At 42.2% G+C, this 27375-nt stretch overlaps 1 protein-coding gene across 2 annotated transcripts in view; it reads right to left on the bottom strand.

Moving 5' to 3' along the window:
• FAM171B (family with sequence similarity 171 member B) overlaps nucleotides 1-25887 on the bottom strand; it is a 37646-nt gene extending 11759 nt beyond the window's left edge. Inside the window, exons 1-4 of one of the 2 annotated variants that reach the window (XM_080598813.1) lie at nucleotides 25647-25887; nucleotides 2719-2952; nucleotides 1936-2028; nucleotides 1397-1555 (exon numbers count right to left, since the gene is read on the bottom strand). In XM_080598813.1, coding sequence (XP_080454939.1) covers nucleotides 1397-1555; nucleotides 1936-2028; nucleotides 2719-2952; nucleotides 25647-25773 — 613 coding nt within the window. In that variant the 5' untranslated portion in view covers nucleotides 25774-25887. Of the gene's footprint in view, nucleotides 1-1396; nucleotides 1556-1935; nucleotides 2029-2718; nucleotides 2953-3149; nucleotides 3739-25646 lie in introns of those variants that run through there. The other variant, XM_080598814.1, reaches the window with a different exon arrangement.
• Between the last annotated feature and the right edge of the window lie 1488 nt (nucleotides 25888-27375).

The following is a 27375-nucleotide window of genomic DNA, read 5'->3' on the forward strand; positions in this document are numbered from 1 at the left end:
ACATTGAATCCAACTGAAGATATACTGCAAACATATAATTGCTACATTTCTCCTCTTAATCAAACAGTCCTCTTAATAAACTTTCCTGTAAGGATTAATTTTAACTGCCAAATTAGAAAGTTAACTGAATAGTTAATCTTGAAGCTTGTCAAAGCACTCAAAGCCAACTGCATATACAAAGCTTACAGTGCAGCTTTTAAGTTCTTCCTTTGTTTTCCTTGCATTTGCAATTATTTCAGAGTCCACAATATGACAAGATATAGAAAAAAAAAGAAAAGAAAAGAAACTGAATCAGTAAGTACTAGAATACCATTAAATCTGTGCAAGCTGTTAGAAGCTGCTTGTGAGAAAACTCCTGGCACATCAGATATCAATTAGCTTCCACCTGCCCTAAAAGGAAGCCTATTCCTCTAGGAGCATATGAATAATTTAAAACACATGCTAGACAGACTGAAAGAAAAACCAATGAGGAGAAATACTGCTTATTTTCTTATGCTTTAAATTTAAAGAGGTGAAATATAGATGAGAACGGTTTTAAAATAGTCAAATCAATATTGAGTATATGTGATGATTGTAATTCAATGAAAATTGAAGAAGAGTTGGTTGAAATAAACCCACTAGTAGCTTCCTCATGCAATGCAATTAAATTAAGAGCCGCATGGCTTCAGACCCACTGGGAATAGAAAGAAAAGAACAAAAGAGACATGGAATTGTATACCATACAATCTGCCAGAGATTACTGTATTTATGTAAATAACAAATAGCTAATAGAATGACGAATGCTGAAAGATCCAACTGCATCTCAGAGGAGTTACAATGACTAATGAAATCACTTACTGCTTCTCCTGTGAAACAGAATCACAGAAAGCATTACAACAACTGTGCTCTGTATACATACAGACTATTTGGTCTCAAACAGGTTTACACAGATTAACTGTCTATGAGCCAAAATATAGCTTCCATGCCATCTATATGCTAGGAGTAAAGCTCCAACAGCAAAGCAACAGAGTTCTAGTCAAAATGCAGAAAAGCATTGCTCAAGTCAGCTGCTGCAGTTCGACTGACTTCTTTAGGTTCCCTCAATTCACACACTGCCCATAACCGTATTTTAATGTGTTTATTAGACTAGTGATACAGTCTCATGAAATCCTAAACTTCTTGAAATGAAAGTAATACAGAAGCCTAATTATTGTGCATTAGAACTCCACAGCTGTACTTCAGCACTACATAGAACTATGGATACATAAATATGTAAAGCAGAATGAAGGAGTATTTCTGTGTAGTCACATATTATATTCTCATACTACATGGAACAAGTTAAAGGGTGACATGACTTCTCAGATGCATTATATTTAAAAAAATGTATTTAAGAATTTAAATAACATATTTACTATACCTGATCTATTTAGAAGTATTCCTGTTGTATAGAGAAAACTGTCCACTTTCAAAAACTGCTCTGGCACCGTCAGATAAGCTGTAACATTTGTAACATGGTGATTTGTTGGAAGCTTTATTAAAGATTTTTGAAACTGAACACTTGGTTGAGATTTGGCATCTGCAAAAGAGTAATATTTTGTCTTAACAATGGTAAAAAACACAACCACTGTTTTTTTACTGCCTAGAAATCCAATCAGCACAGCAATCTGTTTTCACCCACTTTCTCCAAGGTCATGTATCCAGCATCTGTCACAAACATACAGTTAAACAAGTAACTGAAATTTTGACCCTGAGTAGATAAGCAATATCTATCTCTTCTTGTGGAAAATAGTGCTCAAGTAGCCACTGCCTAAGGGGCTTCTATTTCCATAGAAGATCAACAAATGCTGACAAATAACCCTTTCCAGAGAATATGAAGATGCTAATTTTGTTTTGTATGTGTACAGATTGTTATCACACAAGTTAGACATTTTTTTGGTCCATATACAATTAACTTACCAGACAGTTTTCCAGTAATTAGAACAGTATCTTCAAACAGCCATATATTTGCTTGACTTTGTGGGAATAATGAAAGTGTCACAGACGAGTATACTGTGGAAAGTGATAATATCTGTTACACTGTGCAACTGAAAAAAAAAGACCCCATAAGCTCTCTGATTCTGAAAGAACAGGGAATACAGCAGTTAAAAAAGGACTACATGAAGACTGGATAAATAAATGAGTTCTGTTGTCCAGATCAGAAATTTTGTTGGTTAGACCAGATGGCATATGCTGTATGTTTGTTAGTGTTGTGCATTTTCTATGGTATACGAGTGGCTAGAGTTATTAAGAGTCCACCTCTTTTTTGTTGTTGTTATTTTCTTAACCTTTTTTAAGAGACTTAAAAAAAGGAAAACTTGTGAGGAAATGCTGCTGAAAAGAAGCTGTAAGGACTCAAAGCACTGACACTCCAGGAATCACTGGAGAAACGATGATTTTTGTCAGAAACAAAATATTTCATCAGCCCTTTGCTGAGTTTAAGTAAACAACTGCTGAGAACATGCCTGCAAAGTTGCAATATAACCTACTTAGTTAACAAGGACTACTATCAGTTTTACAACAGTATGAATTATTGACAAATCTATCAGGTCATTCACCCTTACATCTGTATTGACAGGCATCACCTCCCTTGACCAGCTTCAGTCATTTTCAGTTGGCACTAAGTACACAGACTGCTAAGAGAAAGAAATTTAATTACCAATAGACACAGTTTAATAATAGGACTATAAGAGGCTTACGTACTTGGCATTCTCCCAGTCTTCCAAGGCAAAGGTGTTAACATGTAGCCATCCTTGTATGATACGATAGTTAAACTTAATCCTAATTTGTAGGGAACTTTTATTAATACTGCTCCATTGTTTCCAGTAAGAGTAGAATTCGTCTTCGTGTAGTTAACAAACACTTCCACAACTGCTTGTCCCAGGTACTGGTGACTAATGATGTCATTTACTTGAACCTTTAGCATAAACACAGATCCTATTAAAAAAAGGAAAAAAGGAGGTCATGATATATTGTAACTAAGTTCTCATTTCATTACTTATTGCAGATCACCGAAATTACTGGTTTTCAAACTTTGTCACGATCTGGTAATAAAACTTAATAAAACCAGGAAGCACAAAACACCTAGCTAATGCATTCTAATGCTGCAAATGTTAGACTGTTGGTTACTTTACCCTTGAATGATTAAGTTAAGCTTTTCTTTGCGGAAGTGTGGTGAAAACGTACTTCATCTGGCCTCTTAGTAGCTCTTGTATTATGTGTGCAGATCTCTGTCAAAAAAAAGACTACCTTTGTTAAATTATTTTCTTTGATGGATATGCCGTAACCCCCCATATAACTAACCTAGAAATGAAAGTCTTTTCCTTTGTCCAACAGCTGTTTAGCCCTTAGCCTGAGACAGAGTACTAAGGAAGTCCAGTTACGGTAGCTGTTGCTATTAGAGAAATTGTTCCTTAACTCATGATAATTACCCAGCAGCTGCCTAGTTCTGGCCCAGGAGTGGTTATGTTAGGTGCTAGCAAACCGCTGCTCTTGCCATTTCCGCAGCTGGCTGGCGGATGCGGTGCCATGTTCTGGATTATGGTGCAGCTTGGGAAAACACCACGCGCAGAGATGTCAAAGTGATGTGTGAGCATGGCACAGCAGACCCCATTTAGAAGGAAGAGTGAAGAACTGCCAGAGCAGAATTGGTGAGCCTGTGGTTGTTGCGTAGAAAATGAAGAAAGAGGCAGATGCCCAGCCTATCTCCAGGCAGCCGGTACCCCTCCCGTCCCCCAGCCAACCACCCCACATTAATTGTCCAGCACGGTACGGAATACCCCTTTGGCCCGTTGGGGTTAGCTGTCTTGCTTCTGTCCCCTCGCAGCTCCTGATGCGCCCCCAGCCTCCTCGCTGACAGGGCAGTGTGAGAAGCTGAAAAGCCCTTGACTCAGTGTAAGCACTGCTCTGCAACAATCAAAACAAGTAGGAGACATTTCTTCTCAGAAAGAGCAGTCAGGCATTGGAAGGGGTTGCCCAGGGAAGTGGTGGCGGCACTGTCCCTGGGGGCGTTCAAGGGAAGGTTGGACCTGGTGCGTGGGGACATGGTTTAGAGGGTGACATTGGTCGCAGGGTGATTGTTGGACCAGATGATCTTGAAGGTCTTTTCTGACCTTAATGATTCTGTGTTACACTGATGAGAGGCTAGAGCCTGAGCTGGAAAACGTCATGTACAACATGTGGAACAAGGTAGATAAGGCTGCAATTTACTAGGTCCTGCATTTTTGCCACCTAACCTTACCCATAAAAGTGACCTAGAAGAAAGCTGGAGAGGGACTCTATCAGGGAGTGTAGCCGTGGAACCAGGAATAATGGCTTTGAACAAATGGAGGGGAGATTTCGATTAGATGTGACGTGAGGAAGAAATTCTTTACTTGGAGCACAAAGCGCACATGGGAATTAGGGCTGAAGATGTACCTTGCTTCTGTTCTTTTCTGTAAAGAACAGAATGAAATTACCTAAAAACCAGTGTTAAAAATAAACCCAGTGGACAGGATGGGAGGTGCAGGGCAGTCCCTGTGGCCTAGGGACAGCCTTTCTCTCTGGCAAGCCAAATGGCCCAGGGGAGCCAGCCCTAGAAAAGGGCCCCTGAGCGCCCCCAACCCTCCTCCTTGTCCACGTGAGGGCATCTTCCAGGCCGCTCCCAACACAGCCGCCTTTGGCTGCGCGTGGGCCACTCCACCACAGAGGCTTGCTGAGGTCACCGTGGCCACCACTGCCCTGCCTTTGCTGCAGGCCCTATAAAACAGGCCCCCTGCAGCTGGCCCAGCATTCGCTGAGCACCTAGGCCCTCTGACTGCCAGCTTGTGCGGCAGGAAGGAGACTAGAAGAGCAAGGCGAGCAGCAGGCCTCCTTGGTGTGCGAGGACAGCCATGCAGTCCGGTGAAGCACCAAGAAGGAATGCACCTGAGCAGAAGGAGATGTGTCGTGGGTGGAGGGATAGCGCCGGTGGCACAAGAGACACCAGTGCCCAAGAGACCTCTGGCGCCCAGCCCACAGACAGATACATGCGGTACCATTGGCACAGGCCGGCCCCTCACACACCCAGCGACAGGGGGCCTGGGCCTAACCATAGGAGCAACGGTGACGTGGGGTGAAGGCGGGAGCATCAGACAGACAGCCACGGGGAGCAGAGGTGTGCCCATAGTCCGGAGCACAGTGCGGGACCGTAAACCAGATGGCACCATCTGACCCATGCATGAAAATCAAGCCGAGAGTGGCATGGGACTGAGCTGTGGAACTGGACAACCCCCTGATTCAGCACCCTGGCCTGAGAACATTCCGGCCGGAAGGCATCCCGTTTGGGCAGTCCCGGGCAAGGACTGGCTTAGCCTTCTGCCCAGCACCGTGGAGCCCATGGAGCTGGATCCACCAGATGTAGAGGAATGGATGGAAGCGGATCCACCTCTGCCGGAACAGACCTGGGACTACCGTGGCATGTCTTTGTGCTCTGCCATCCGAGAGCACCAACAACGTCGCAGGAGCGCTCGGTGAGCCCCCTACTCGTTGCTCAGGCTCCATCACAAGCATTAGCTTGGAGCCACCAAACACCACGGACATCCCGCAGGCTTGCCTGCAAGATGTCCTGGCAATAAACAGCTCTTGCTGATTCTCAGGGGTTGTGTGAGTGCTTCTTTTTTGGGGGGGAATGGGCTAAAGTTGTGCCAGGGGAGGTTTAGGCTGGATGTTAGGAAGCACTTCTTTACTGAAAGGGTTGTTAGGCATTGGAATGGGCTGCCCAGGGAAGTGGTTCAGTCACCATCCCTGGAGGTCTTTAAAAGACGGTTAGATGTAGAGCTTAGTGATATGGTTTAGTGGAGGACTTGTTAGTGTTAGGTCAGAGGTTGGACTCTGTGATCTTGGAGGTCTCTTCCAACCTAGATGATTCTGTGATAATTTTTTAAACAAATCCTTGAGTTCATGCCTTAGCTGTTCATGCACTGAATGGTCAGTCTGTCTCACTGTAGGGTAAATTCTGGCCAGAGGGAGTTGTACTGATATGACCTTACCACAGAGAAGGAAGCAAAAAACCTCGAGATAGGGCATAAAGATGCCAGCGTATACTCAAGTTAACCAATACATTACTTGACCATTTAATAACAATAAGTAAAACCTCCCTAAATTAAGAAGTAATTCTTCCCATTCTGATTTAGATTTTGAAAAATGTAGATGTGACAATATGAGATTCAACATGCCTTCAACATGCCCTGTGATATCACTCTGATGCTGCAGCTGGGCTTGTTATCCAAGTGTAAACCTCAGCTCGGGTCTCACCTTTAGGGATGTACCCCTGTTTTTTTTTTTAGAAAACACAGAACCGAAAATTTACAGACTGTGGAATAACATATTTCTTTCTACACGTGTAAAATGATCATAAATAACCAAATGCATTCATACACTACAACCATGTTTTAATCCATCTCCCACTGGATTTACCCTTCTGGTCTTGTTTTTGCCTTTCTGTACTGCAGCTTGTGGATAGCACTTGTCTCTTGCTAATTAGTCGGTCTGACATTCCTTTAGGATACCTAGTGTCTTGCAGAGATGATAATTACAGCAACAGAGCAGTATGCTGAAAATATTAAGTCCACTTGGATGATGTTCTTTAGATATACTGAATTACAGACAATTTCTCTCCCACCTAGATAGCAACTAAACTATTAGGGAAGCTTTTTCATAAAGAGCAGGTGCATTAAAGCAAACCAAACAAAGAAACAATTCTACCGTACTTCCAGGGTGAAATAAAGTTCTCAGCATAAATCAAAATATTTACAGACCCCTATTAAAATAGGTTATGCCACAAAATATCATCGATTTCCCAACATTTTGATTACAGGCTTACTACTATTCAGTACCGCTGTGCTGCTACTACACAAATATTTTCATGAGCATTAATTATGAATATGCATTTCTATTTAGGTCAAATGCCACGCTATGTTTGCTTGAAATTTCTCTGTCTAAAAACACAGTTCAGTTTCACTATGCTGCCTCCCTTATCATCAGGATTGACACCACATCAAAAATTACTACCACTGACTTTGATTTACATCAGAAGACCTTGAAAAGCTGGCTGTACTCTACCAAAACAGTATGCATGTACAGAAGACATCCAAGTGAGGCCTCTTTGAAATGAGTACTTGCTTGTATCTATTGTATGCATGGAGCATGCCATATATTCAAACAAAGATGACCTGCACGCAGAAGCTACCTTGGCCTCAGTTTATTACTATTTATCACATGTAGCAACACTCGGAACAGCTTTGGCAGCCTGATCCTCTGCAACATTATGAACTACATCTTCCAGTGCAAATTAGTATCTGCTTGCAAAGAAAGAAAACAAATGTACTCAAGCATATTTGACAGAATTAAACAACAAAAATTAGAATTTTTCTAAATCTTTTTTAGTCTTTTTTTTCTTATTCAGTGTTTCAGAAAGAAAGTTGTTCTTAATCTGTTGTTCATAAGGGATTTTTAAATCATCTAATGATTAGAAACATCATCATGTAAGCAAATTATGATTACTCAACAGATTTTTCAAGCAGTAGTCTATTTACAGATGTACTAGCAAGATTTCAGGGGTCTCCGAGACTTGGAAGACAGTTCATTTGCCCTTGCTAATGACTGTTGAAAAGGCCACTAAGTAGGGAAAACAGGCTGTGTACAATCTTGTACATCTTGTTGCCAGGGGCCTTTTGTTAAATGGTATTTTAAAAGAAAAATCAGTAGCATATAATTCAACCTCATACCAGTAGGAATGAATTTTGTTTGCCTGGAATAAACTGATATTTTTAACAGCTTGATTCAAGTCAGGAAAGAAAGATCCTAGAATTAACAGCTGAACTAAGCCACAAAAAAGAAAGCCTAGAACACACTCAAAATTCTGACACTGTCTTTTAATCATTTCACTCAATGCTTATTTTTCCATTTCCTGCTAATAACATAAAAAAATAATAAATGGAAACAGGGGTGTGGGGGAGTCATTACATTCCTCCTGCAGCCGTTAGCACGTGCAAAAATGGTTTCATGCAAGAACATTTCTTTTTCCTCATCTCTTCTGGTGCACCCAAAATAAAAACCCATTTTTCTAGAAGCTTGTAGTTGAAAATAATGGAATGCAGAATTCTTTGGTACCAACAACAGTTTTCCTCCTCCCTCAGCCACCTTTCCCTGCTGTTCTGATGGAGCTGGTTGTACCGGAGCATCCTCCAGCAGCCCAGCTCCAACAGCCTAGCACAAAACAAAGCAATCCTATGGAGCTAAGAGCTCAGACTGCGTGCACTGGTGGTGTGACATCCCCAACTGAGGTCCACCGTTCCCAACCTGACATCCCTTGACCAACTCCCTTCTCCAGTCAGCTCCCTCAAATGCCTTGCACGCATTTAGTGTGCAAATTTATCAGACACATTTAATGCCACTGAGTTACTAATGATGCTATTTTAACACTGATGATCTCAGTTCCAAAGAGAATTCTGGTTTTGCATTGGTTCCTCCCCTCTGTAAAAGATGTTCATGTACACAGCCTTGAGGGTACTTTTGAGTCTCAAATAAATCCTACCACAGTCCCCATGATATATTTTTTAATCTGATAGAACATACTGAACCAAGCGTTACAGACAAAAAGGGAACTGCTGCTTAACTGTTTCACAAAACCAAAGTTCATAAATTAAATGATTTCCAAAACTCCTGCTGTTTTCTGGTCACTACCACTTGCCACACACAAGTGGGTCAGCTATATCTCTGTATTAAACAGATTTGACAGAACCCCTACAGTTAGAAAAAAGAGCTCAGTCTGAGCTAATTTGGTTTGTGCTGCCTCCAAGGAATTGAGATTTGTCTCTTGGCAAGAGCATTGGAAGTGCCAGCTTACAAGACATTTAAACGTTTGCTGATAAGTGTTCACACAAACGTAGCTGTTACTTATGTAAAAAGGAAACAATGCCTTCTACCACATCGAGCGTGTTTCTGAAATGGCCCAGCCAATAAAATAACATCTCACTTCCAGCAACATCATCCAGTGCCTGGAATTTGGCTTCCCATCTCTGTCCTAATTCCGAAATTGTATCACAGCACTGAGCCAAGGAGCTGCTTGGAACTGAAAGCTGGGTAGAAAATAAAACAGTGCAAAAAAAATCTGTCTTAATAATATTCCTGATGTAGCATGTTGTTAACTCCTTACCTGCGGATGTTATCTGGTCACTGGATTTATCCATGGGGCTCTGCCATCCCAGTGCAGCCCCAGCCCTGCCGCCTTGGGCATGGAGTTAGTGGTGACCGCAGCCAGAGACGTGACACAGCTGCTCCTCCACCCTTACACATTTTGAGACCTGGACAAATTCCCTTTTCCTATTTACCACCAATTTCCTATAGGGAGAGAGCTTCCTAACCTCAAGGAAGGCCATTGCCCTTCTCAAGCAACTACCCTCCAATTAAGCTATTATCTTACGGGTTGTAAGAAACAAGAATGGCAGGTAAATTATTCATTAGGTCCTTTCTTAGGAGGAGACTTTTCTTTGCCTAGAGAATGTTTAAACTAATGCCAACAAGTCCCCAGAAGGAATACACTTGAATGTGTGTTATGGAAACTACCTACAGTCTCATGCTCTCAGCTAACCAGAGACGTAAGTGTGTGACGTGCAATTTGCTTGGCCTTAACTTCCTCAATAGTCTTTTTTTACCTCTTATATTTGCACGCCCCCATACTTTTTGGCTTAAGATAATTATGGACATGAAAGGTGCACTGATCTGTAAAGATGCTATCACATGTCCTAAGAACATCAGTCTTCGCTATCCATTGCAACACTTGATGTGCAGCACCACTGAAAAGACTCAATGAAATAACGTCCACAGTTAACACTCATCTCTGGCTTTAGTAAAAAGGTTATATAGAAACATCCTTTCTGCCCCAAAGACAACTGACACTACTTAAAGTTTCCTTAAAAACACAATAATGACAGTGGCAATCTACAAAGGCACAGCTATAGACAGTAGAGGCCTGTTATACCCTTCAAGCTCATTACAAACCCACGTAGATGAAGGTGAGCTGTGGCAGCAGGTACCTGACCAACATGGTGCTGGAGTGAGCCCTCCCCACGGCAGCATGCCATCGGGCTGCGGGGAGCTTCTGTTCTTCAGTGCAGCACAACATGCCAATGGAGCACGGGTTTCACTGCCCCGCGTAGGGCGTTACGACGCCCTAACGGGTGAGCCCTAAACCCTGCCAGATATTTTATGGCTATATTCTGACCGCTACTGCCAGATAGTAGGATAAGCTCTCTGGCCAGTCTTCAGTTATGCTTCATAGCTATCAAGTAACCTACAAGGGTGATAAATAGCCTCTACATCCTAAATAGTCTTGGTTTGCTGTCAGCATACTTTTGGGCTTCCTTACTCCTAAGCCATCATCTATAGACCCTATACACAGATGGGCATGTATGTGTATAAGTCATTGTTAACTCTACACAAGTAATTTTACATATCCTCAGTTGGTAACATAATATTTAACCCAGTAACTAATTCTGTGATTCTTTACAAAATATGTTTACGTGCTATTTATGTGCTGCTCCTCTAATTTAAAATATTAGCATAAAACAGAAGAGAAATGGTTTCATTTCCCCAGATTTAGACGCTAACAACATACACACATAGGACAGCAAATACAATCTTCCTACCTGGCTTGACAACCAGCTGACCCCGTGGGGTTCGGGCACTCGGTACCAGACCAGAGGCTGTACCTGATCCCTGTTGGATTGCTGGCAAACGGCCACGGAGCAGCCAGGCAAGGAAGCTGCGTGTGTAAGGCCAGAGCTGGCTTATCACAGCATCAAGTCACCCGTGTTTCATGTGATCCTTAAGCAAAACAGCAGCACAATTACTCGAATTGTAAAGCAAGTGTTGGCCGCTTCTTGAGGTAGGAAAAAGCAGCTACTGGCGTTTCACTGCCATGCACCCATGCTGCTTAACAGCGTTCCACTGCAGAGACATACAGACAACTGCTCCCAGGTGATGCAGAGACATCATTAAAAATAAATAAAGTAAATTGGTGCCCTGATCTAATCAACTTCTGCTCCATTTGAACATGAACAGACAATTCCATGCAGGTAGCACCACAAAACCTACACTGTACTGTTCCATAGCTTAGCACTCCCTTCAGAAAATATTTTAATACAGAACTAAATAGGAAGATTTATATTGAAAAGAGCATCTCTGGCAAAAAAAACCACGTATGCAGCGGTGCAGAAAACATGACTGATTTCCAAGGACAAAGCAGCAAAACGGGGGCTGGGAAAGTAGGACACCACAGTATTCACATTGCCCTATTTCTGGTCAACCAATTTCCACAGAAGCCATCAACAAAATCCCAATTATGAAGGAGCCAGGCCAGATCCTGAGGGGAACAGCAGTGCCTTTTACACAAAGAAAGGCATTTACATTCATTTTTACAGCAGATGGTTTAACCCATTCTAGTCAAACCTAGATGTTTTCAGCAAACATTGAATATTTAAGAGAGACTGTGAGAGAGAAACTAGAAAATAAATAGACTATTACTTAAGTGGGGATTTGAAACCCTTAGACTACTTGGGTGAGCTTTTGCTAGTTAAGAAGTAAAACGTTCTGACTAAGGGTTTTTTCAAACATTCTTGTACATTTCCTTCAAATAATGCTTTTATTTCAGGTACAGAGAAATGCCCTGACTTCTACAAGACGTGCTGTTACAGGCACATGCAGACCCCAGTGCCCGAGCCCTTACACATCTGCAAACCAGTAAGAAAAAAAATGGAAGTTATTTACTGCAAGTTCATTCATGTCCACACATGCATTATCTCAGCGTATACTACAGCATTTACAATGCACTTCTTTCCACCTTACTAGAACAAACCAAAAATACTTCAGAAAACATTTGACTCGCTATCCTGACTAGTCAATTCCACATGAAGCCCAGGTTGCACCTCCTAAAACTACTAGATAGGTTTGCTTTTAAGAGCTGTACAAACTGGCAGTGTAGGAGAGATATAAATTCAACTGTAATCGCAAACAAATCATCTAATGCTTGTCAGCCATTCACTATTCCTATTCCTCCCTGCCTTCCATACCACCCTTTTGTCTGAGAACCTTGGCTCAGCCTCCTTCATCCCATCTTGGGATAATCTCTGGGATCACTTCCCATAATATTTTAGCCTGCGAGAACAATGACTATAAAAAAAAAGATCATCACTTTTCTTAACATGAGTTTTTGCCCGTTTCATCAGCTTAAAAAAAAAAGTGACAAACATATTGCATAAAATCAGGCGCATTGAATCAGGACTGCCAGGATGCGTACTTCAAATGGAGACTACAAATCTCGCAGACTGAAAAATATCGCATCACCCAGGGCAAACTAGCCCGTGATCCACAGCAAGCTTCAAGGCACAAATAAATTAGTAGGTCAAGGAATAATTAATCATCTAGTTCAAAACTGACCATCTATTGAAATAGTGAAAAAACTGTTATATACCTTACAGGTAAGAATAAGGCCTACTGCCCTTCTAAAGGGCATTTTACTAACAAAGAATAAAAAGAAACAATCACACCAAATAAGGAACAGGCTGTTTTCCTCAGCCGTTCCTTCTTTTTTTCCAGCAGATACATTTATAGACTTAGCACCATATCTTCACAGAAGAATTAGCACTGAATTTCGTCAATCCTTTTACAAAAAAGTTACTCAAAGAATTCACACCAACAACAATTTTGTTTCACTTAGAAACTGGATAATTATTTTCCTTTCAAACCAACACATTCCTGTTTTATATTTAGGATGTGCATGTGCATACATAAACACCAGTCCTGGGCAAACAAGATGAAAGGAGGCTTAGCTGCTGTTAGGGGGTAGGGGTGTACTTTGTGTGTGTTTGTTTTTTTAAAGCAGGAGGGTAAGAAAATTACATAGCTTTCCAAATGAAAACGTTGTCCTCAAATACCAGTTCAAATTCATGCCTCAGTAGTACTTTGCCACTCATTTCCTAAGTGCCTAACAGTCATTAGGTCAGCGCAAATCAATGCTGATTTCCCTACAGCTTTTGGAACCGGTTCCTCCAAATTCAGAAGTAACTTAAAATAAAATGTAAATTTAATCAGGACTAAATAGGACCAGCATTCAAAGCTGGCAAACTTGAGCTATCACATTCTGATAGAGAATATACTTGCCTAGTGTGAGCTAATTCCTCAGAGAACTCGAAGAGTTTAGAACTTCCTAGTGATTTATCAAAACAGACATTACCTGACATTCCAGATGTTACTTGTGTGATGAACGTGTACAGGTACAGATTGCAGCACGACTGTGAGCTCATATTTAAAAAAACAAAAAAACTTACTTCTAACATGCAAGCTTTCAGCGCTTGTAGTAATTTTATTGGGGTTTTATACGTAGTGCAATGGTTTATATAATAGTCGATGACACATGTAATGTTTCTTACTTGATGCAATCCAGTATTTTATTGATTTAAGCATCCAAGAGGAGACACTGCAAAGAAGCTGTTGGTAACTTGTAAACAAAAAAGCAGGGCGTAATAGTAAAATCTTAGAAATAATACCAAAATAAATCTTACCATAATACTTCGCAGCTGTGTTTCAAAAGGTTAACTATTTCAAAATCATGATCTGGACAGGTTTAGTGTTAGAAATCTGTTCTATTGCATACGTAAATTAGTAAAGTCACAGAATCACTTTCAAGATCAGTTGAATATATGGACTTTTTTAATCACTAGAAAAAGAAAAACCTCACAGCAGCTGAGTAATACTACTCTAAGTAGCTACACTTCCAACCAACCTCTCAGACCAAACGCATAACAAAACTGCGTAAGCATGATATTCATTCCACTGTTGTTGACAAGAACTAAATATTGATGAAACGAAAGCCCTGGAAAAACTAGAAAATAAAACAGATCATTACAGGCTGCATCTTTTTTGATTACTACTGCATAATCAATAACCACCTTCCCAGAATGATCATGCTTGTGAAAACTAGACAAGAATGTCATCAGGCTAATCCATAAAGCTGCTAACAACTCACTCATTTCTCCGGTGGGAATATATCCCCAAACACTTTCAAGCACACCCATTACGATATACGTAAAATGGAAGAAAAACGAGCATTTTGCTTGAAATATTTTTATGGGCTACATGAGTAAGAGCTGGGAAATTCAGACATAAAAGCAGCCACAAAATTTAAATGTGATTTTTTTCCTGTATTCATTAAACAGTGTGCTGTACACAGAAGTCAATAAAAAAGCAGTTGTTTTACATGCGTATCATGCACTGCTGTAAGTTACTCATTTGGTAAGTAGCTGAATTTTATTTCCCCCTCCCCCAGTAGATGCCTTCTTCATTCAACTTCCACATAAGAATCCGAATGTTTCACCAGCCAAGACAACATATTTAAACTCACAGAATATACGAAGCCCGAAATTTCATATGGAATTTGTTTCATACATTTTGCCGTATCAGCATATTACCATAAAAAACAATAATTTCAATAAAACTCCAAATTGACACGTGCTAATGATGCTATGACAATTACAGTTACCATAGCAGCTTTGCACTTTGGTGTGCTGCAGTGCTGTTGCATCAGCCAGCCACCCAGCCCTGTCCTCACAGCTGGGGGGAAGCTGGGGGCTCACCTTCCTGGAGCAACGGAGATGGGCAACACAAGAAACTGCTGGGGTCTGCAGGGCTCCACTTAGGATTCCTTTCTTTATTATAAACAACTTATTCTGTAATCTTAAATAACTGAAGTAAGTGGTTAATGTTACAATATCAAAATTAAATAAAACATACTTTAAATAAAGATAAATTTGTGAGTGGAAGAGATTTAAATGAACAAGCAAATGCTACTAGTAACTCCCCAAACCTCCAGATCAGAACACCTTTGCACATGTACTTCAGAAGCTGGTCTAAGATTTTTCATTTCAGTTTACGTGGTTGCTAATAGTGAACCTGTAATGCTGTTCTTTCATTTTTAAAGGCTGCCCATGCCATTCTGCCTTGCATCAGAGTTGAGGGAAAGAAAAAAAATGAGTATTGAAAATGTACGCTTCATTACACAATATTGGGAAGAAGATACAGAAGGGAAACATCAAAATCTACATAATAACCTACTTTAAATACGCTAACTTGAATACCCACAGTACATTATACACAGTAAAAATAAAAATCTGCAAGTGCCTACTATGCAATATGAGAACTCTATGCATTTCCCACTCACAAAATTCAAAATCAGACCTCTGTTATATAAGCATAGAAAAATTATTCAGCATCATCTCCTTGATGAAATGACATCATGCCTCATCAAGAATTTCTAAGGATTTGTCAGTCCTACCTCTTCCTGATCTATGTACTTGGACAGAGGAAGAATATTCCAGTAATCCTGGCATGAATCATCTGATTTTAACCTGATGGGTCTGGGACCGGATTTGACTGGTGCAATTCTCAGTGGCAGTTAGTGAGAATTAGCTGGTAAAAAATCTCTGCAAGTTCAAGCATACCATTCATTTGGCAGAAAATGGAAAAAAAAAATCACAGAAAAACAAAGCAGTGCCCTCTTCAGATATGTCATTTAATGCCCTAAAGGATTTAAGCTTAAGAGATAGCCTATACCCATAATGCAATGACATAACCTACAAGCTAATAATTCAAACATCAAGGCATTTTAGTCACCAGTTACCAAGGAAAACTGCTGACGCATTCAATTATGTTATTCAATAACATACTAGTCGCTATTTGTTGCTGAAAAGACTTTTCTTCCCCAATAGCTGCAAAGTCTCATACCACTGCTTGAGGAAAAGATATTTTATCTCTGTTACAAAAGATATTTAAGCTCTGCGTATCTTTTTCTTACAGGAAAACATCCCGTAGCCCCTTGGTAGGAGCCCGGTGTGTAAAGACATATATGAAGAAAATGTAGAGTTGGCAGATGAACATTTCCTAATTGGCTGTAGTCCTTACATGTGGGAGAGGAATTCATTAAGGCACTGGTTAGGAGCTCTGTACTGCAGCAACCAAACAAGAGCACCCAACAAGCCACTCTTTCATATACAAGTTTGTAATAAAGCTGAGTTTCATACAGTGAATTATAAAAAATAAATATGATCCTAACTTTTAGAAAAATGACTGCGGATCACAGTAAGTCAACTTGAAGATTCCTGATTATCAATTTCATAAAGTGAAATTCCACAGATGTCATAAAAAATCTCAAAACAGAAACAGCTCCCAAGTCAAATCATAAAGCAAAACAATTGAATCCAGTTCAGTTTAGCAGGATCCAGTTTAGCAACAGCTGTTAGAGATGCACATGCAGTTATCTGCCCAAAGCTGCGCCTGCAACACAAACACCAAGAGACAAACAAGTTCTCCCATCACAGCAAGCGGACAAATTCCAGTAGGGAGTAATCAGAAAACAACTTGGCACCATGGAAACCTTCCTAAGGTGACAGAAAGATTTTTATTGACACAGAGACTAAAAATGGGGCATTAAACACTGTTTTCTCCCCCAAAATACTCAGAGTGATCTAGCACCTGTGGTATCGCGCCAGCTTTTGAAAGGTTGACAAAGCTCCAACTGGACCAGGGGAATAAGAATCCACTTAGGTCTTTCTGTTACATGAAATATTGGGGAGGGGGAAAATAGAGACAGAATTGTACAGGGGTAGCTTTCCCAACTGTGCTTATAAAAAGGAGCTGGACAAGTGATTAACAGGCAAACAGACACGACAATCTTCTGCCCAATACCGCACAAAACCTGTGTGGCACTTCACAAGTGTTTTGCTGGGTCTCTGTTTCAGTCCACCTAATTACACGATTTTCTGCATGCCAGTGATCCATAATCCAAAGAAATTCTCTCCTTCAGCCTGGCGGGAATATAAATTTTCTCCCCTGCTCTCACAAACAAGGGAATAAGCTCCGGTGATATTTATCACAGGGTATTATTTGTGTTATTAGCAGCTTCCATTGTTCCCTGCACATGCTTTACTGCTGTTCGGCATTTACCCAGCATAAAACTACTGATTTACCCTGTTCAGTCACTTAACGAAAAGCTTCAGAAAGATAAAAATATTTTCCAGAACGGCATTAAAAAGCCTTTTGTAATTCCATTTATGTCCATAACAGTATGAGGGGGCAAGCATCTCCTTACTCATGTCAGCAAAGTGACCTATATTTTCAAATACCTTGGCAACATTGACTTTTTTTCCTAGTTTAGCTCACATTAGTGCAAGCAAATCATCACAGGCAAATTATCAACCAGCTTTGCTACCTCAGAAAAATAACTTAGATGGGAATGTTCTAATTATCTTCATTTGGGAACCTTGCCCATATCAGTCAATAATAACTAATAATTTATAAATTTGGTGTCTTGCCAGATTTTATAACCAAAGAAATATTCATCAAGAGGCAGTACGTCCGTATTGCATGCTAGTAGTCATTTCAACAGCAAAGAAAACCAAGCCCCCAGTCTGAATCAAGCCTGCTTTAAGCAGGTCAGACCACAGAGCTCCCGATAGCCCTGCCTGAACACTTCATGATTTCACATCCTCACGGTTACTTCTAAGGCACAGAAAACACTGAAAGGAAAAAAACAAAACAAAACAAAACAAAGTGGGTGGCCCACATTTCAGCTCCTACCCTAACACACTCTGTACGTCTGCCCGAGTGCCTCAGGAGTACAGCATCACCTGACAGTTCAGGGCTCAAAGCTTAACACAAATTCTACACTTAACGAAATGGGATGAAAACAAAGTATACATTGTGTGAGCTTACTGTAACTTGCCGTCAGTGAACACTGAAGGCTTTTCCTTTCAGAATCATCAGTGCCTCTGTTTGACTAATGACAAGGCTGATTGAACCTGCAAATAAAATACACTACAACACAAAGCCCAAAAGCTACATGCACACTCCAGGGGGAAAACTCAATAGCTGCATGCAGGCTAAAAAACAAACAAAAACAGATGACAGAGAAGCAAAGTATTTGTTGACCACATGAAAATATTTAAGCGGAGGCAGATGAACTATTAATGACCATCTAGAAACTTAAAAAGCTAAATCCCATTCTTTCCTCCAAACTAGGCTGGGTGATAACGGGTCAGTGCTCCAGTTCATCTGGCTGTGACTCCGCTGTTTTCAGTCAGAGCACTCAGGCGAACACAGACCCATGGCTGCAGCACACGCTGATCCAACCATGCTCCACAGACCTTACAGCTCTTTTGGGGTGCAGCGATCACATCAATAGTGCATTTCATCAAGAGCACGCTGGGGATGTGTTGAAGCATTTCTATGATTCCTCATCCTAATGCACACAGCTCAATATCTGCCCCACACTCATACCCTATAACCACTGCACCAGATTCGATATAGAATAATCACCCCCCACCACAGCTACTAAGCCACTACTTGCGGATTAACCTGCTACAGCTGCCAGGAGCTCAGGTAAAGCCCACATCAAAACCATCCAAATCTGTCAAAACAGGACAAGAAAAAAAATCAAATGGCAGAGGGCCAATATTTCTTTTTTCCTTCTCCCACCCAGAGACACAATTTATTTCCACGTAATCTCAATGAGAGGCCACCGCTTGCCTCTTCCATTGCCAGGATCACACTGCCTTGGGTACCCGGCACTATCAAGGGTAGGTGCAGAATGCTGAAATGAGGAGGGTCACAGGGAAAAGCCCGGCAGCAAGATCTGACCCGGTAACCCGTCACCTTCTAATGTCTTATTTTCACACTGAAAAGGGTAAAAAATGTGCCCTGAAGTCTGACCATTTCTGTCTTTTAGTCAGTGGAGGCTCTTCTCAAGCCCACCTAGTAAAGCTTAATCACAGCCTAGAGGGAAGAGAAAGAAGGACACAAAAGCAAGGGGGAAGGAATATGGATAACAAGGGAACCTGACAGGCTCAGTGTCTGCACTTGGCGTGCCTTGGGGGCTCGAGCAGCACAGACAGTAAGGAGCCGCGCTCCTGGCCCCGTCAGTCCTAGCAGTCAGCAGGATGGCTCCCAGGAGCCACATCAGGCAAGAACATGCCTGCATCACCAGGGTCATGCCACCTGCATGTACAATAAATGGCAGAGCAGCCAGCATTTTGTTTACAAGAATGCCTCATGTGCTTACACTCAAAGGACAGCAGAATCGTTTGGAAATCACCAGGTAAAGCAGCTGGCCCAACTGAGATGGGACGAGGAGGGTTTGTTGGTATCATCTGCAGATACAACTGCTGGCACAGTTCATGGCATATGGCAGTTTGTTGCTTTCAGACCTCATGTTTCCTCTAAAGCAATTACTGCCTGAAAAGCTGTCCTGGTTTCAGTTAGGACAGAGTTAATTTTCCTCCTAGTAGCTGGTAGGGTGCTACGTTTTGGATTAGGATGAGAAGAGCGCTGATAACATGCTGATGTTCTAATTGTTGCAGAGCAGTGCTTACACCAGGCCAAGGACTTTTCGGCTTCTCGCTCTGTCCTGCCAGCGAGCAGGCTGGGGGTGCAGCAGGAGCTGGGAGGGGACAGACCCAGGACAGCTGACCCAAACTGGCCAAAGGGGTATTCCATACCATCTGGCGTCATGCTAAACAATATATAGGGGTGGCTGGCCGGGGTGGGGGGCCGGCTGCTCGGGGATAGGCTGGGCATCGGTCAGCGGGTGGTGAGCAATTGCATTGTGCATCACTTGTTTCGTACACATTATTATTAGTAATACCATTATCATCATTATTATTGTTATTATTATATTCCTGTCTTAATAAACTGTCTTTATCTCAACTCACAGGCCTCGCTTTCCTGTTTCTCTCCCCCATCCCAGAGAGGGAGGGGGGAGGGTGAGCGAACGGCTGTGTGGTGTTTAGCTGCCAGCCGGGTTAAACCACAACAAAAGCAAAGCACAAAGTGCAATAACTCCTTCACAGCCTGCTAGGTACAGCTTCTTGTAGACGTGTGGAAGGCGCTGTTTAGGAACAGCCATTAGGTGTGCTGAAATACAGCGGGCAAACTAGGATGCGGTAGGAAGAGCTAGATTGGGTGACTCCATCCTAATGAACACAGAGGCATAATTCAGGAGTACACTAACCTCTGCGGGACAATGGAAACTGCCGATCAAGGCATCTGGGTGCTCTTATGGTACAGCAGATTGCTAGGCCTCTGAATTAGGAATTAAACACAAAGTCAAGACTAACACAGAAGACTCATCTGTTCTCTCACAGCATGCCTCGAACCCCCATTCGTTACAGCAAGGTACAGTGAAAATAAAATTATGCAGCTTTCAGGATGACAAAGTAACCCACTTTTTTTTTTTTTTTTAATATGCCAAACATTAGGTTTATTCTGAATAAGCTTTCCTCTCAGATCTTTGCCTCAGTCTTCAAAGAGTTCATCCACTCAGCTAGTTCACAGATAAATCATACTACGGGTCCCCAGTGACACAGATCGCAGTTGTATTCCAGATCCGTAAACAGCTTTTTTCCAGCATAACAGCAACTCCGTGAATGGTTTTTACACATCAATTGGTCTTTGATGTGTTGTGTGCCAACAGATTACGAGAAGTAATGAAAAACTTGAGCAAAACAAAGAAGTGCAATAACTACTACTGTGCAGTAAGTAGCTTCCCGCCATCACTGGTTGCTCTCGCCTCCTGCCGCTTCTGCCAGGTGTAAATGTGGGCCCCGTTTCTGTGAAATATAAACCACATTCCTGCCCTTGTTTCTCTTGACTCTCTATAACAAAAGCAACCATCAATCCAAGTTCCTTGAAACTGGGTTTTCTGAGCTACAGAACACGATGCTGTATAATACATTGCAGGTTTCATTACCAGCTGGCAACAGAGGAGAGCTGCCTACCTGTGCAGAGCCCCTCAGTACCTTTCTGCTTACATCTCCTCACTTCCTGAAAGTTACAAAACCACTTATTTTTTCATTTGTGCTTGACCATGGAAAATCCCAACTCCTCTTTTTCTTGTACTAGTAACTGAGTGAACTAAGCCATGGAATACATGGACAGAAAAGTGAAATTATCTTTTTTCATGACTCCTTTCTGTCTCAAATGGCAGATGCTTTATCACCTCCCAGTGTCCTAATGCCCTTCCTTGCATTTTGTTGCACTACTAAGCTTTAGAGCACCACAGAAAGCTAAGTCGATTAAGACCATCAGCTCTAATAAATCAGGACAAGTCTTAGATTCTTTCTCTGCTTTCTCACCTAGCTGAGAAACCGTTATTACAGAGCTCTGAAGGTGAGGAAGCTGAGCAAACTGAATAGCAAATAAAAAGGCGCTTTCCAAGCTTACTTCAAGGAGGTGTAGTTAGTTGTTGACATTTTCCTTGTTGCTTACACAAAGTCTTTTTGCTGGGGTGCGTATGTAATACTTCTGTAGTTCTATTTGATGGTGAATTAGTCTCCACCAGACCAAAACTTGGCTTAAGTTTCATGAAGGTTCTTTATATAAGCAACACACATTGATTCCCAGCAAAAGTTTACATTTGATATACTAGAACTATCAACAAAACTTACATTTTAAGGATCATAAACCATCTCCTCCAAGTCCAAATAGAAAACAATTACTGTAAGTTAACCCATATGCTTTGACAAGTTAAAAATAGATCTCACTGACACCAATTACATTCAAATTACCTATTGGATAAGAAAACCACATTGCTGGTTGTATAAAACAACTAAACCCAGTGCTGATCAGAACTGTCTATTTCAACAGCCCTGACTTTTTGAACAGAAACAGCATCTTATGCGATTAGTCATTAAAGCTGCCCGATTTCCTTCTGTCTAAGAAGGCTACACAAACTCCTGTATAACTTTTATCGCCTCACATATTTTCTTCGGGTCTCCTTTAGACTGCAGCAGAAGCTCTAAAACAGAACTGGGGTTATTCCTGCCTTACGAGTGACTTCAGTGGCAGGACACCCTAGCGTTGTTCCACCAAGCAACAAACCCTTCACACAGCACTACATCATTTAAAGACAACAAACAAACAAAACAGTTTATTGTCACTAATTCAAACCCAGCCTGACAGAACAACCTATCAAACCCAAATGCTGCTCTGAATACCTAAATACCACCTACACATCAACATTTGTCATCAGGAAGAATATTTCGCAGCTAGAAACACTGAAAACAAAAGATTACAAATGCACTAAGACACACAAGGCTGTGTCAGAAATATTTCTGCTTCCGTATTTCAAATAAAAGGAGGCACAAGAAAGATCTGTCCTCTTTGAACGATGAGAAAGAATAAGACGACATACAAAAGAGCTCAGAAAAGCCTGGACTAGAATTCTCTTGTCTAGAGCACAGCCTCAAATTCGATAGCAACTCATTATCAGATGCAGATAATATAGACAAATGGGCACAGAATCAAGTTGCACAGGCAGCATCCAGACATGGTATTCATCTTCAACAGGTATAACAGCAATCTCTTATTTTCTTCAGGTATCAATCAAAGTAGAGTGGCAAAGATCTGTAACAAATACGATGGCAAATCTTTTCCTATTTATGCTGCCATCTCAAAAGGTATGGCAAGTACCCACAGTGCAGATCGTGCAGCTGACATATCATTAAGTTTCTGTCATATTATGAAACTTACTTCCAACCTAATTTCACGTCTCAACATGGAAACAAATGTCCGTCGTTAAGACGATGGATGGCATCCTATGTGCCGTCTGTGCACAGTGCGATAGCATCTACTCACAGAACAGCTGCTTTCTCAGAGCATTGTTCATTCAGCACACATCAGACCTGCTATGGAAGGGACGCGGTTAGATATCACTCATGCAATTAATGGTCTCTCCTCTGTTTATTGCACTGCATCTGCATTATAAAGAGAAGAACAATGCACCACATCCACAATATCCTGTGCATCCCAAACATTAACAAATACAACTCCACACTCCTGCAAAGAATGCATGTTGATAAGCATAAGCAAAAAGGCGAAAGGAAAAAAATAAACAAAAGGATCTGCCTGGATGAAAGCCAGCACTATAATTTAGTGGCTCCTGGATTCTGCGCTCAAGCCTGCAGACCTCAAAGCTGAGTATTTGAAGCTCCCGCTGACTTCGCTTTGATCACTTCTGCACACCAGAATCCAGATTTCTAGACTGCCACACAGAAAACAGAAAAATTCAGAATGAATAATGAGGAACTAAGACAGGTTCTCCACTTAAGCAATCAGCACCTTATCCACAGAGGCCTGGCTTTCTCTTCCAGAGTATTTTTTTCTGAAATTTGTAAAAATAGTTACATTCATAAAATAACATGGGTCAACTCTTTAGGGCATGTTTTTGCTGACTCATCTTTATTATTTTCTTATTTCTTCTGGCAGTGGTAGGCTTGTTGTTGCTTTTAAGAGCGAAGAAGGACAAGATAAACAAAGAAAAGCTATTAAATGATGTGCAACTACCTTTTCCCTGCTATATTTCCATGTTAGCAGTACAGTCTGCACCCCAAAACCTTTGTACACAGCTGCACAGACTCAAGCATCTCTACTTAAACATTACAGTCATTACACTGGCAGAAGCCTGTTAAGCCAGAAGGGAATTGATCTGTAAAACTGCATAATTAGCTTCGACAGAACATGGACATCGATACATGAATGTCAAATGAGAAAAGGTTGCGAACTCCCACCTCAGCTGTGCACCTTCCCTCTATTAGGAGGTTGAGGTTCCTTCCCTCTTCTATGCTGGGTCACAAACAGCATAAATCCAAATTGAGTCAGCTTCCTCCTCCTTTCCAGGAGCTGCTCCCTGCCTGGAAATTCCCAGCACAGGGCCTGCAGCTGCTGCAGGAGTGGCCTCTTCAGAGCATTCCCCTTAGGGACTGCTCTGCTGCCAGTCTTCTGCTGGAAATGCAACAGCCATTTATCCTGCCTGCCCCTCGGCTGTAAGCCATCAAAAGATCGTTTCATGAAAAAAAAACATCATAAATATCTGATAAATACATACCTGGAATCAGGTCCTTACTTTTTAAGATTTCAGAAGCACCAAGACAACAAAAATTACCAATGGCACTTTACTGAAAAGAAATTCCACATGAAATACAGTGGTGTTCAACAGTTTCTCCGGAATAATAAGTTTCATGATGGTGATTAGCTGGTCTTTTTTGAAGATTAATCAATGTAGGCTTCTTTCAATTTCACACTGAAATTACCAAGATCATTCAGAAAGCCAGCCCACTACTGAAATACAGCTCAAACCATGTTTAAACCCAACAAACAAATGCTGAGGATCAGCACAAACGACCATTTTTAACATCCGTAAACTAGAATTGATCACGAAAGCTGCATACTACCCAGCAGCTTCAGGACTTGCATACAACAAAACCCATGAAGCACGATAGACAAATAAAGCAAAGCAACAGCAACTGGGCACGTGGATCTGCAACAGCACCAATCGTGCACCAGTAGTGTCCGCGTCGCGTTTGGTACCAACAAAGATTTTGGCAACACTGAACGCAATAAGGTAGCAGAGCTCTTTGAAGCAAAATCAATACCAAGAAAGACTAAAGAGGATCAATGAATTATAAAAACTGTCAATTTTTTTTTTGCCTTTTTTTTATTTTTATTGATGACCAAACGTTTTGTTCACTGCACAAGTTAGAAATGCTGACAATGCCCTTTAACAGGGGGTTGCTGGTGATTAATGGTATATTCCTCTGAAAACAGGGCAAGAACCAAAATAATGAAAGAATCATCAGTTCAGAAGGGAAAACTACAACCAAGCTGTCCACCAAATAGCCTTCTTTCAAGTCCTATGGTTAAGACTTTTTGAAAAAACACAAGAAAGAAACCAAAAATCAATTCAAGGCATTTTAAGAGAGCATTGGGAAAATTTAAGTGTGTTTATATTCAACCAGATCTAGCTTCTTGTTTTACGTGTTTAAGAATGTTTAAGTAGAGATGATAATTTACATCTTTAAAAATTGATTCCTAATTAACACACATGCTCCGGTGGCTCTGTGTATTGGATGTGATTCAGCAGAAATATTAACCATATGTCTAAACCTAAGAATATTTTCTACCTTCTTGAAGTCAGCTAGAAATAGACATGCGTATACATGCCAAAACCAAAACATACGCTTCAGTGATATACCCGAATGGTGCTAAAAGGTCTTCAATAACTCATGTTTGAAACCGTTTTGAGATTCTTTGGTGAAAAGCAGCATGTCAGGATCAATATTAGTTTCCTACTTACTTGAGCCATTAAGACCTCAGGCTACGCACATAGATTTTAAGCGAAACGAGGGAACTGACACCTTACTGCTTGCCCCGGCTGTGCAAGGGGACAATGCACACCTTTGCGGGCAGCCCTAGGGCCTGATGCGGATGCGGGCAGGCGATTCACCCCTCCACATCTGCCGGATGAACGCCGCATCTCTCCCTCACGCCGCGGTGCGAACAACGGGCGGTGTGCCCGCCGCCAGGCAGAGGCGGGGCGGGCGGCTGCCCTCACCCCTCACGCCACCGGAGCTCCCCCCAAGATGGAGCCCGCTCCCCGCCGCAGGTAAGGCCCCAGGCTCCCCCCGGCACCCCATTTGCCGCCCCCGGGGGTACGGACCCCCGCCCCCAGGGCTACCTCGGAGCCGTCTCCTCAAGCGAGGCTGCCACGATTTCGGGGGGATCGTTACCTGAGGCCGCCGCGGCGGGGGCGCTCCCCGGCAGCGCCGCCCGTTGCTGCAGCTGAGGGCGGGTGGCGGCGGGCAGCAGCAGCAGCAGCAGGAGCAGAGAGGAGATGTGCCCGCGGGTCCGCGGCATGGCGGGCGGCCCGGGGGCAGCGGAGGCACATCGCGGGAGGAGGCCGAGCCGGCAGCGGAGGCTCCGGCAGCCGGCGGCTGAGGCGCCCGCCCCCGCCTCTGCGTGCCGGGGTGGGGCCGGGCCGGGCCCCGGGGAGGGGCGTCCGCGGCAGGGTGGGCTGGGGGGCGGTCCTCGCAGGGAACCGGCGGGCTTTGAGGGGCCTTCAAACCCACACCGTCTGTGGCTCCCAGTCAGGCTCAGTAGGCAGTCATCTGCTACAGAGCTGGTGAGGGGACTGGAAGTGCTGTGAGGAGCGGCTGAGGGAACTGGGGGCGTTTGGTCTGGAGAAGAGGCGGCTCAGGGAAGACCTTATTGCTCTGTACAGCTACCTGAAAGGAAGGGGGTCGGCCTCTTCTCGCAGGTAACTAGTGATAGGACTAGAGGGAATGGCCTCAAGTTGCACCAGGGGAGGTTTAGGCTGGAATTTAGGAGACATTTCTTCTCAGAAAGAGCAGTCAGGCATTGGGACGGGTTGCCCAGGGAGGTGGTGGAGTCACCGTCCCTGGGGGTGTTCACGGAAAGGCTGGATGTGGTGCTCGGGGACATGGTCTAGTGGGTGACATTGGTAGTAGGGGGATGGTTGGACCAGATGATCTTGGAGGGCTTTTCTGACCTTAATGATTCTATGAAATATGACAGGACCACCTGTCAGTGAATTTCATGCCTAAGGTGATGTGAGCACCCATGCCGTGATGTTGGACCCACCGTTTCCTTCAGCGTAAGGGCTTTTAAAACTAGATGATGTTTTCAATGCGCCGCTTCAACAGTAAAGTTCTTTGAAAAGTATAAAACTGTTTTGAGATTAACCTCCCTTTTAACAAAATAAAAATTAGCCAAATAAAATCTTAATTTTACATAACAACATGTTAGGCCAACCTTTAGTTTTCAGATCTCAGAAGATTTTTATGCAATGGAAAAAGGAGTGGAACACACAAACTGTTAAAGAGCAAAACTCTTCCCATAGTCAAAGGAGTAGCTGTCAGGTTACAGTGCATATTTAATATGGATTTCATACCAAAACTTAAGAAAATTAATGTATTTTCCTTATCATTTAATGCCATTCTGTACAGCACAAGTAGTTAATTCATTAGTGATAACAATGACATCACATAAATTTGAGATTGTCACTGAAAATACAATTTTGTCGCTGTTGCTGACTGTTGGAACCTTTTGGGACTGCTGAGAAATGACTGACTTCACCCACTCGTGTTAGCGACAACAGCTGCCATGGGAATTGTGCTGCACTGGGAGACGTACACCTGCCTCAACTTCAGGTAGGTACTCTTTGCTACTTTTCTTTAGAATAGTTGAATAAGTTGGTCTCCCTTTTCTTCATCAACACCAAAAAACGCATCCCACAGAAACCTGAATTCTTTTGAACGGATCTTGATTTCAAGTAAGCAAAAGGGCACAGAAAGCAGACAAATAAAGCCATCGTTTGTCTGATTTGTAACTTTACTCTAATAACTCACAAGGAGAGATTCTCTCTTTCATTTAGAAAACATTTTTTCAGTGCCTGTTTGCCTAGGCAACACCCTTTCAAACAGCTTCCCATTTCAATCT

The sequence above is a fragment of the Anser brachyrhynchus genome, assembly GCF_964034855.1.
Source record: "Anser brachyrhynchus genome assembly, chromosome: 7".
NCBI lineage: Eukaryota > Metazoa > Chordata > Aves > Anseriformes > Anatidae > Anser > Anser brachyrhynchus.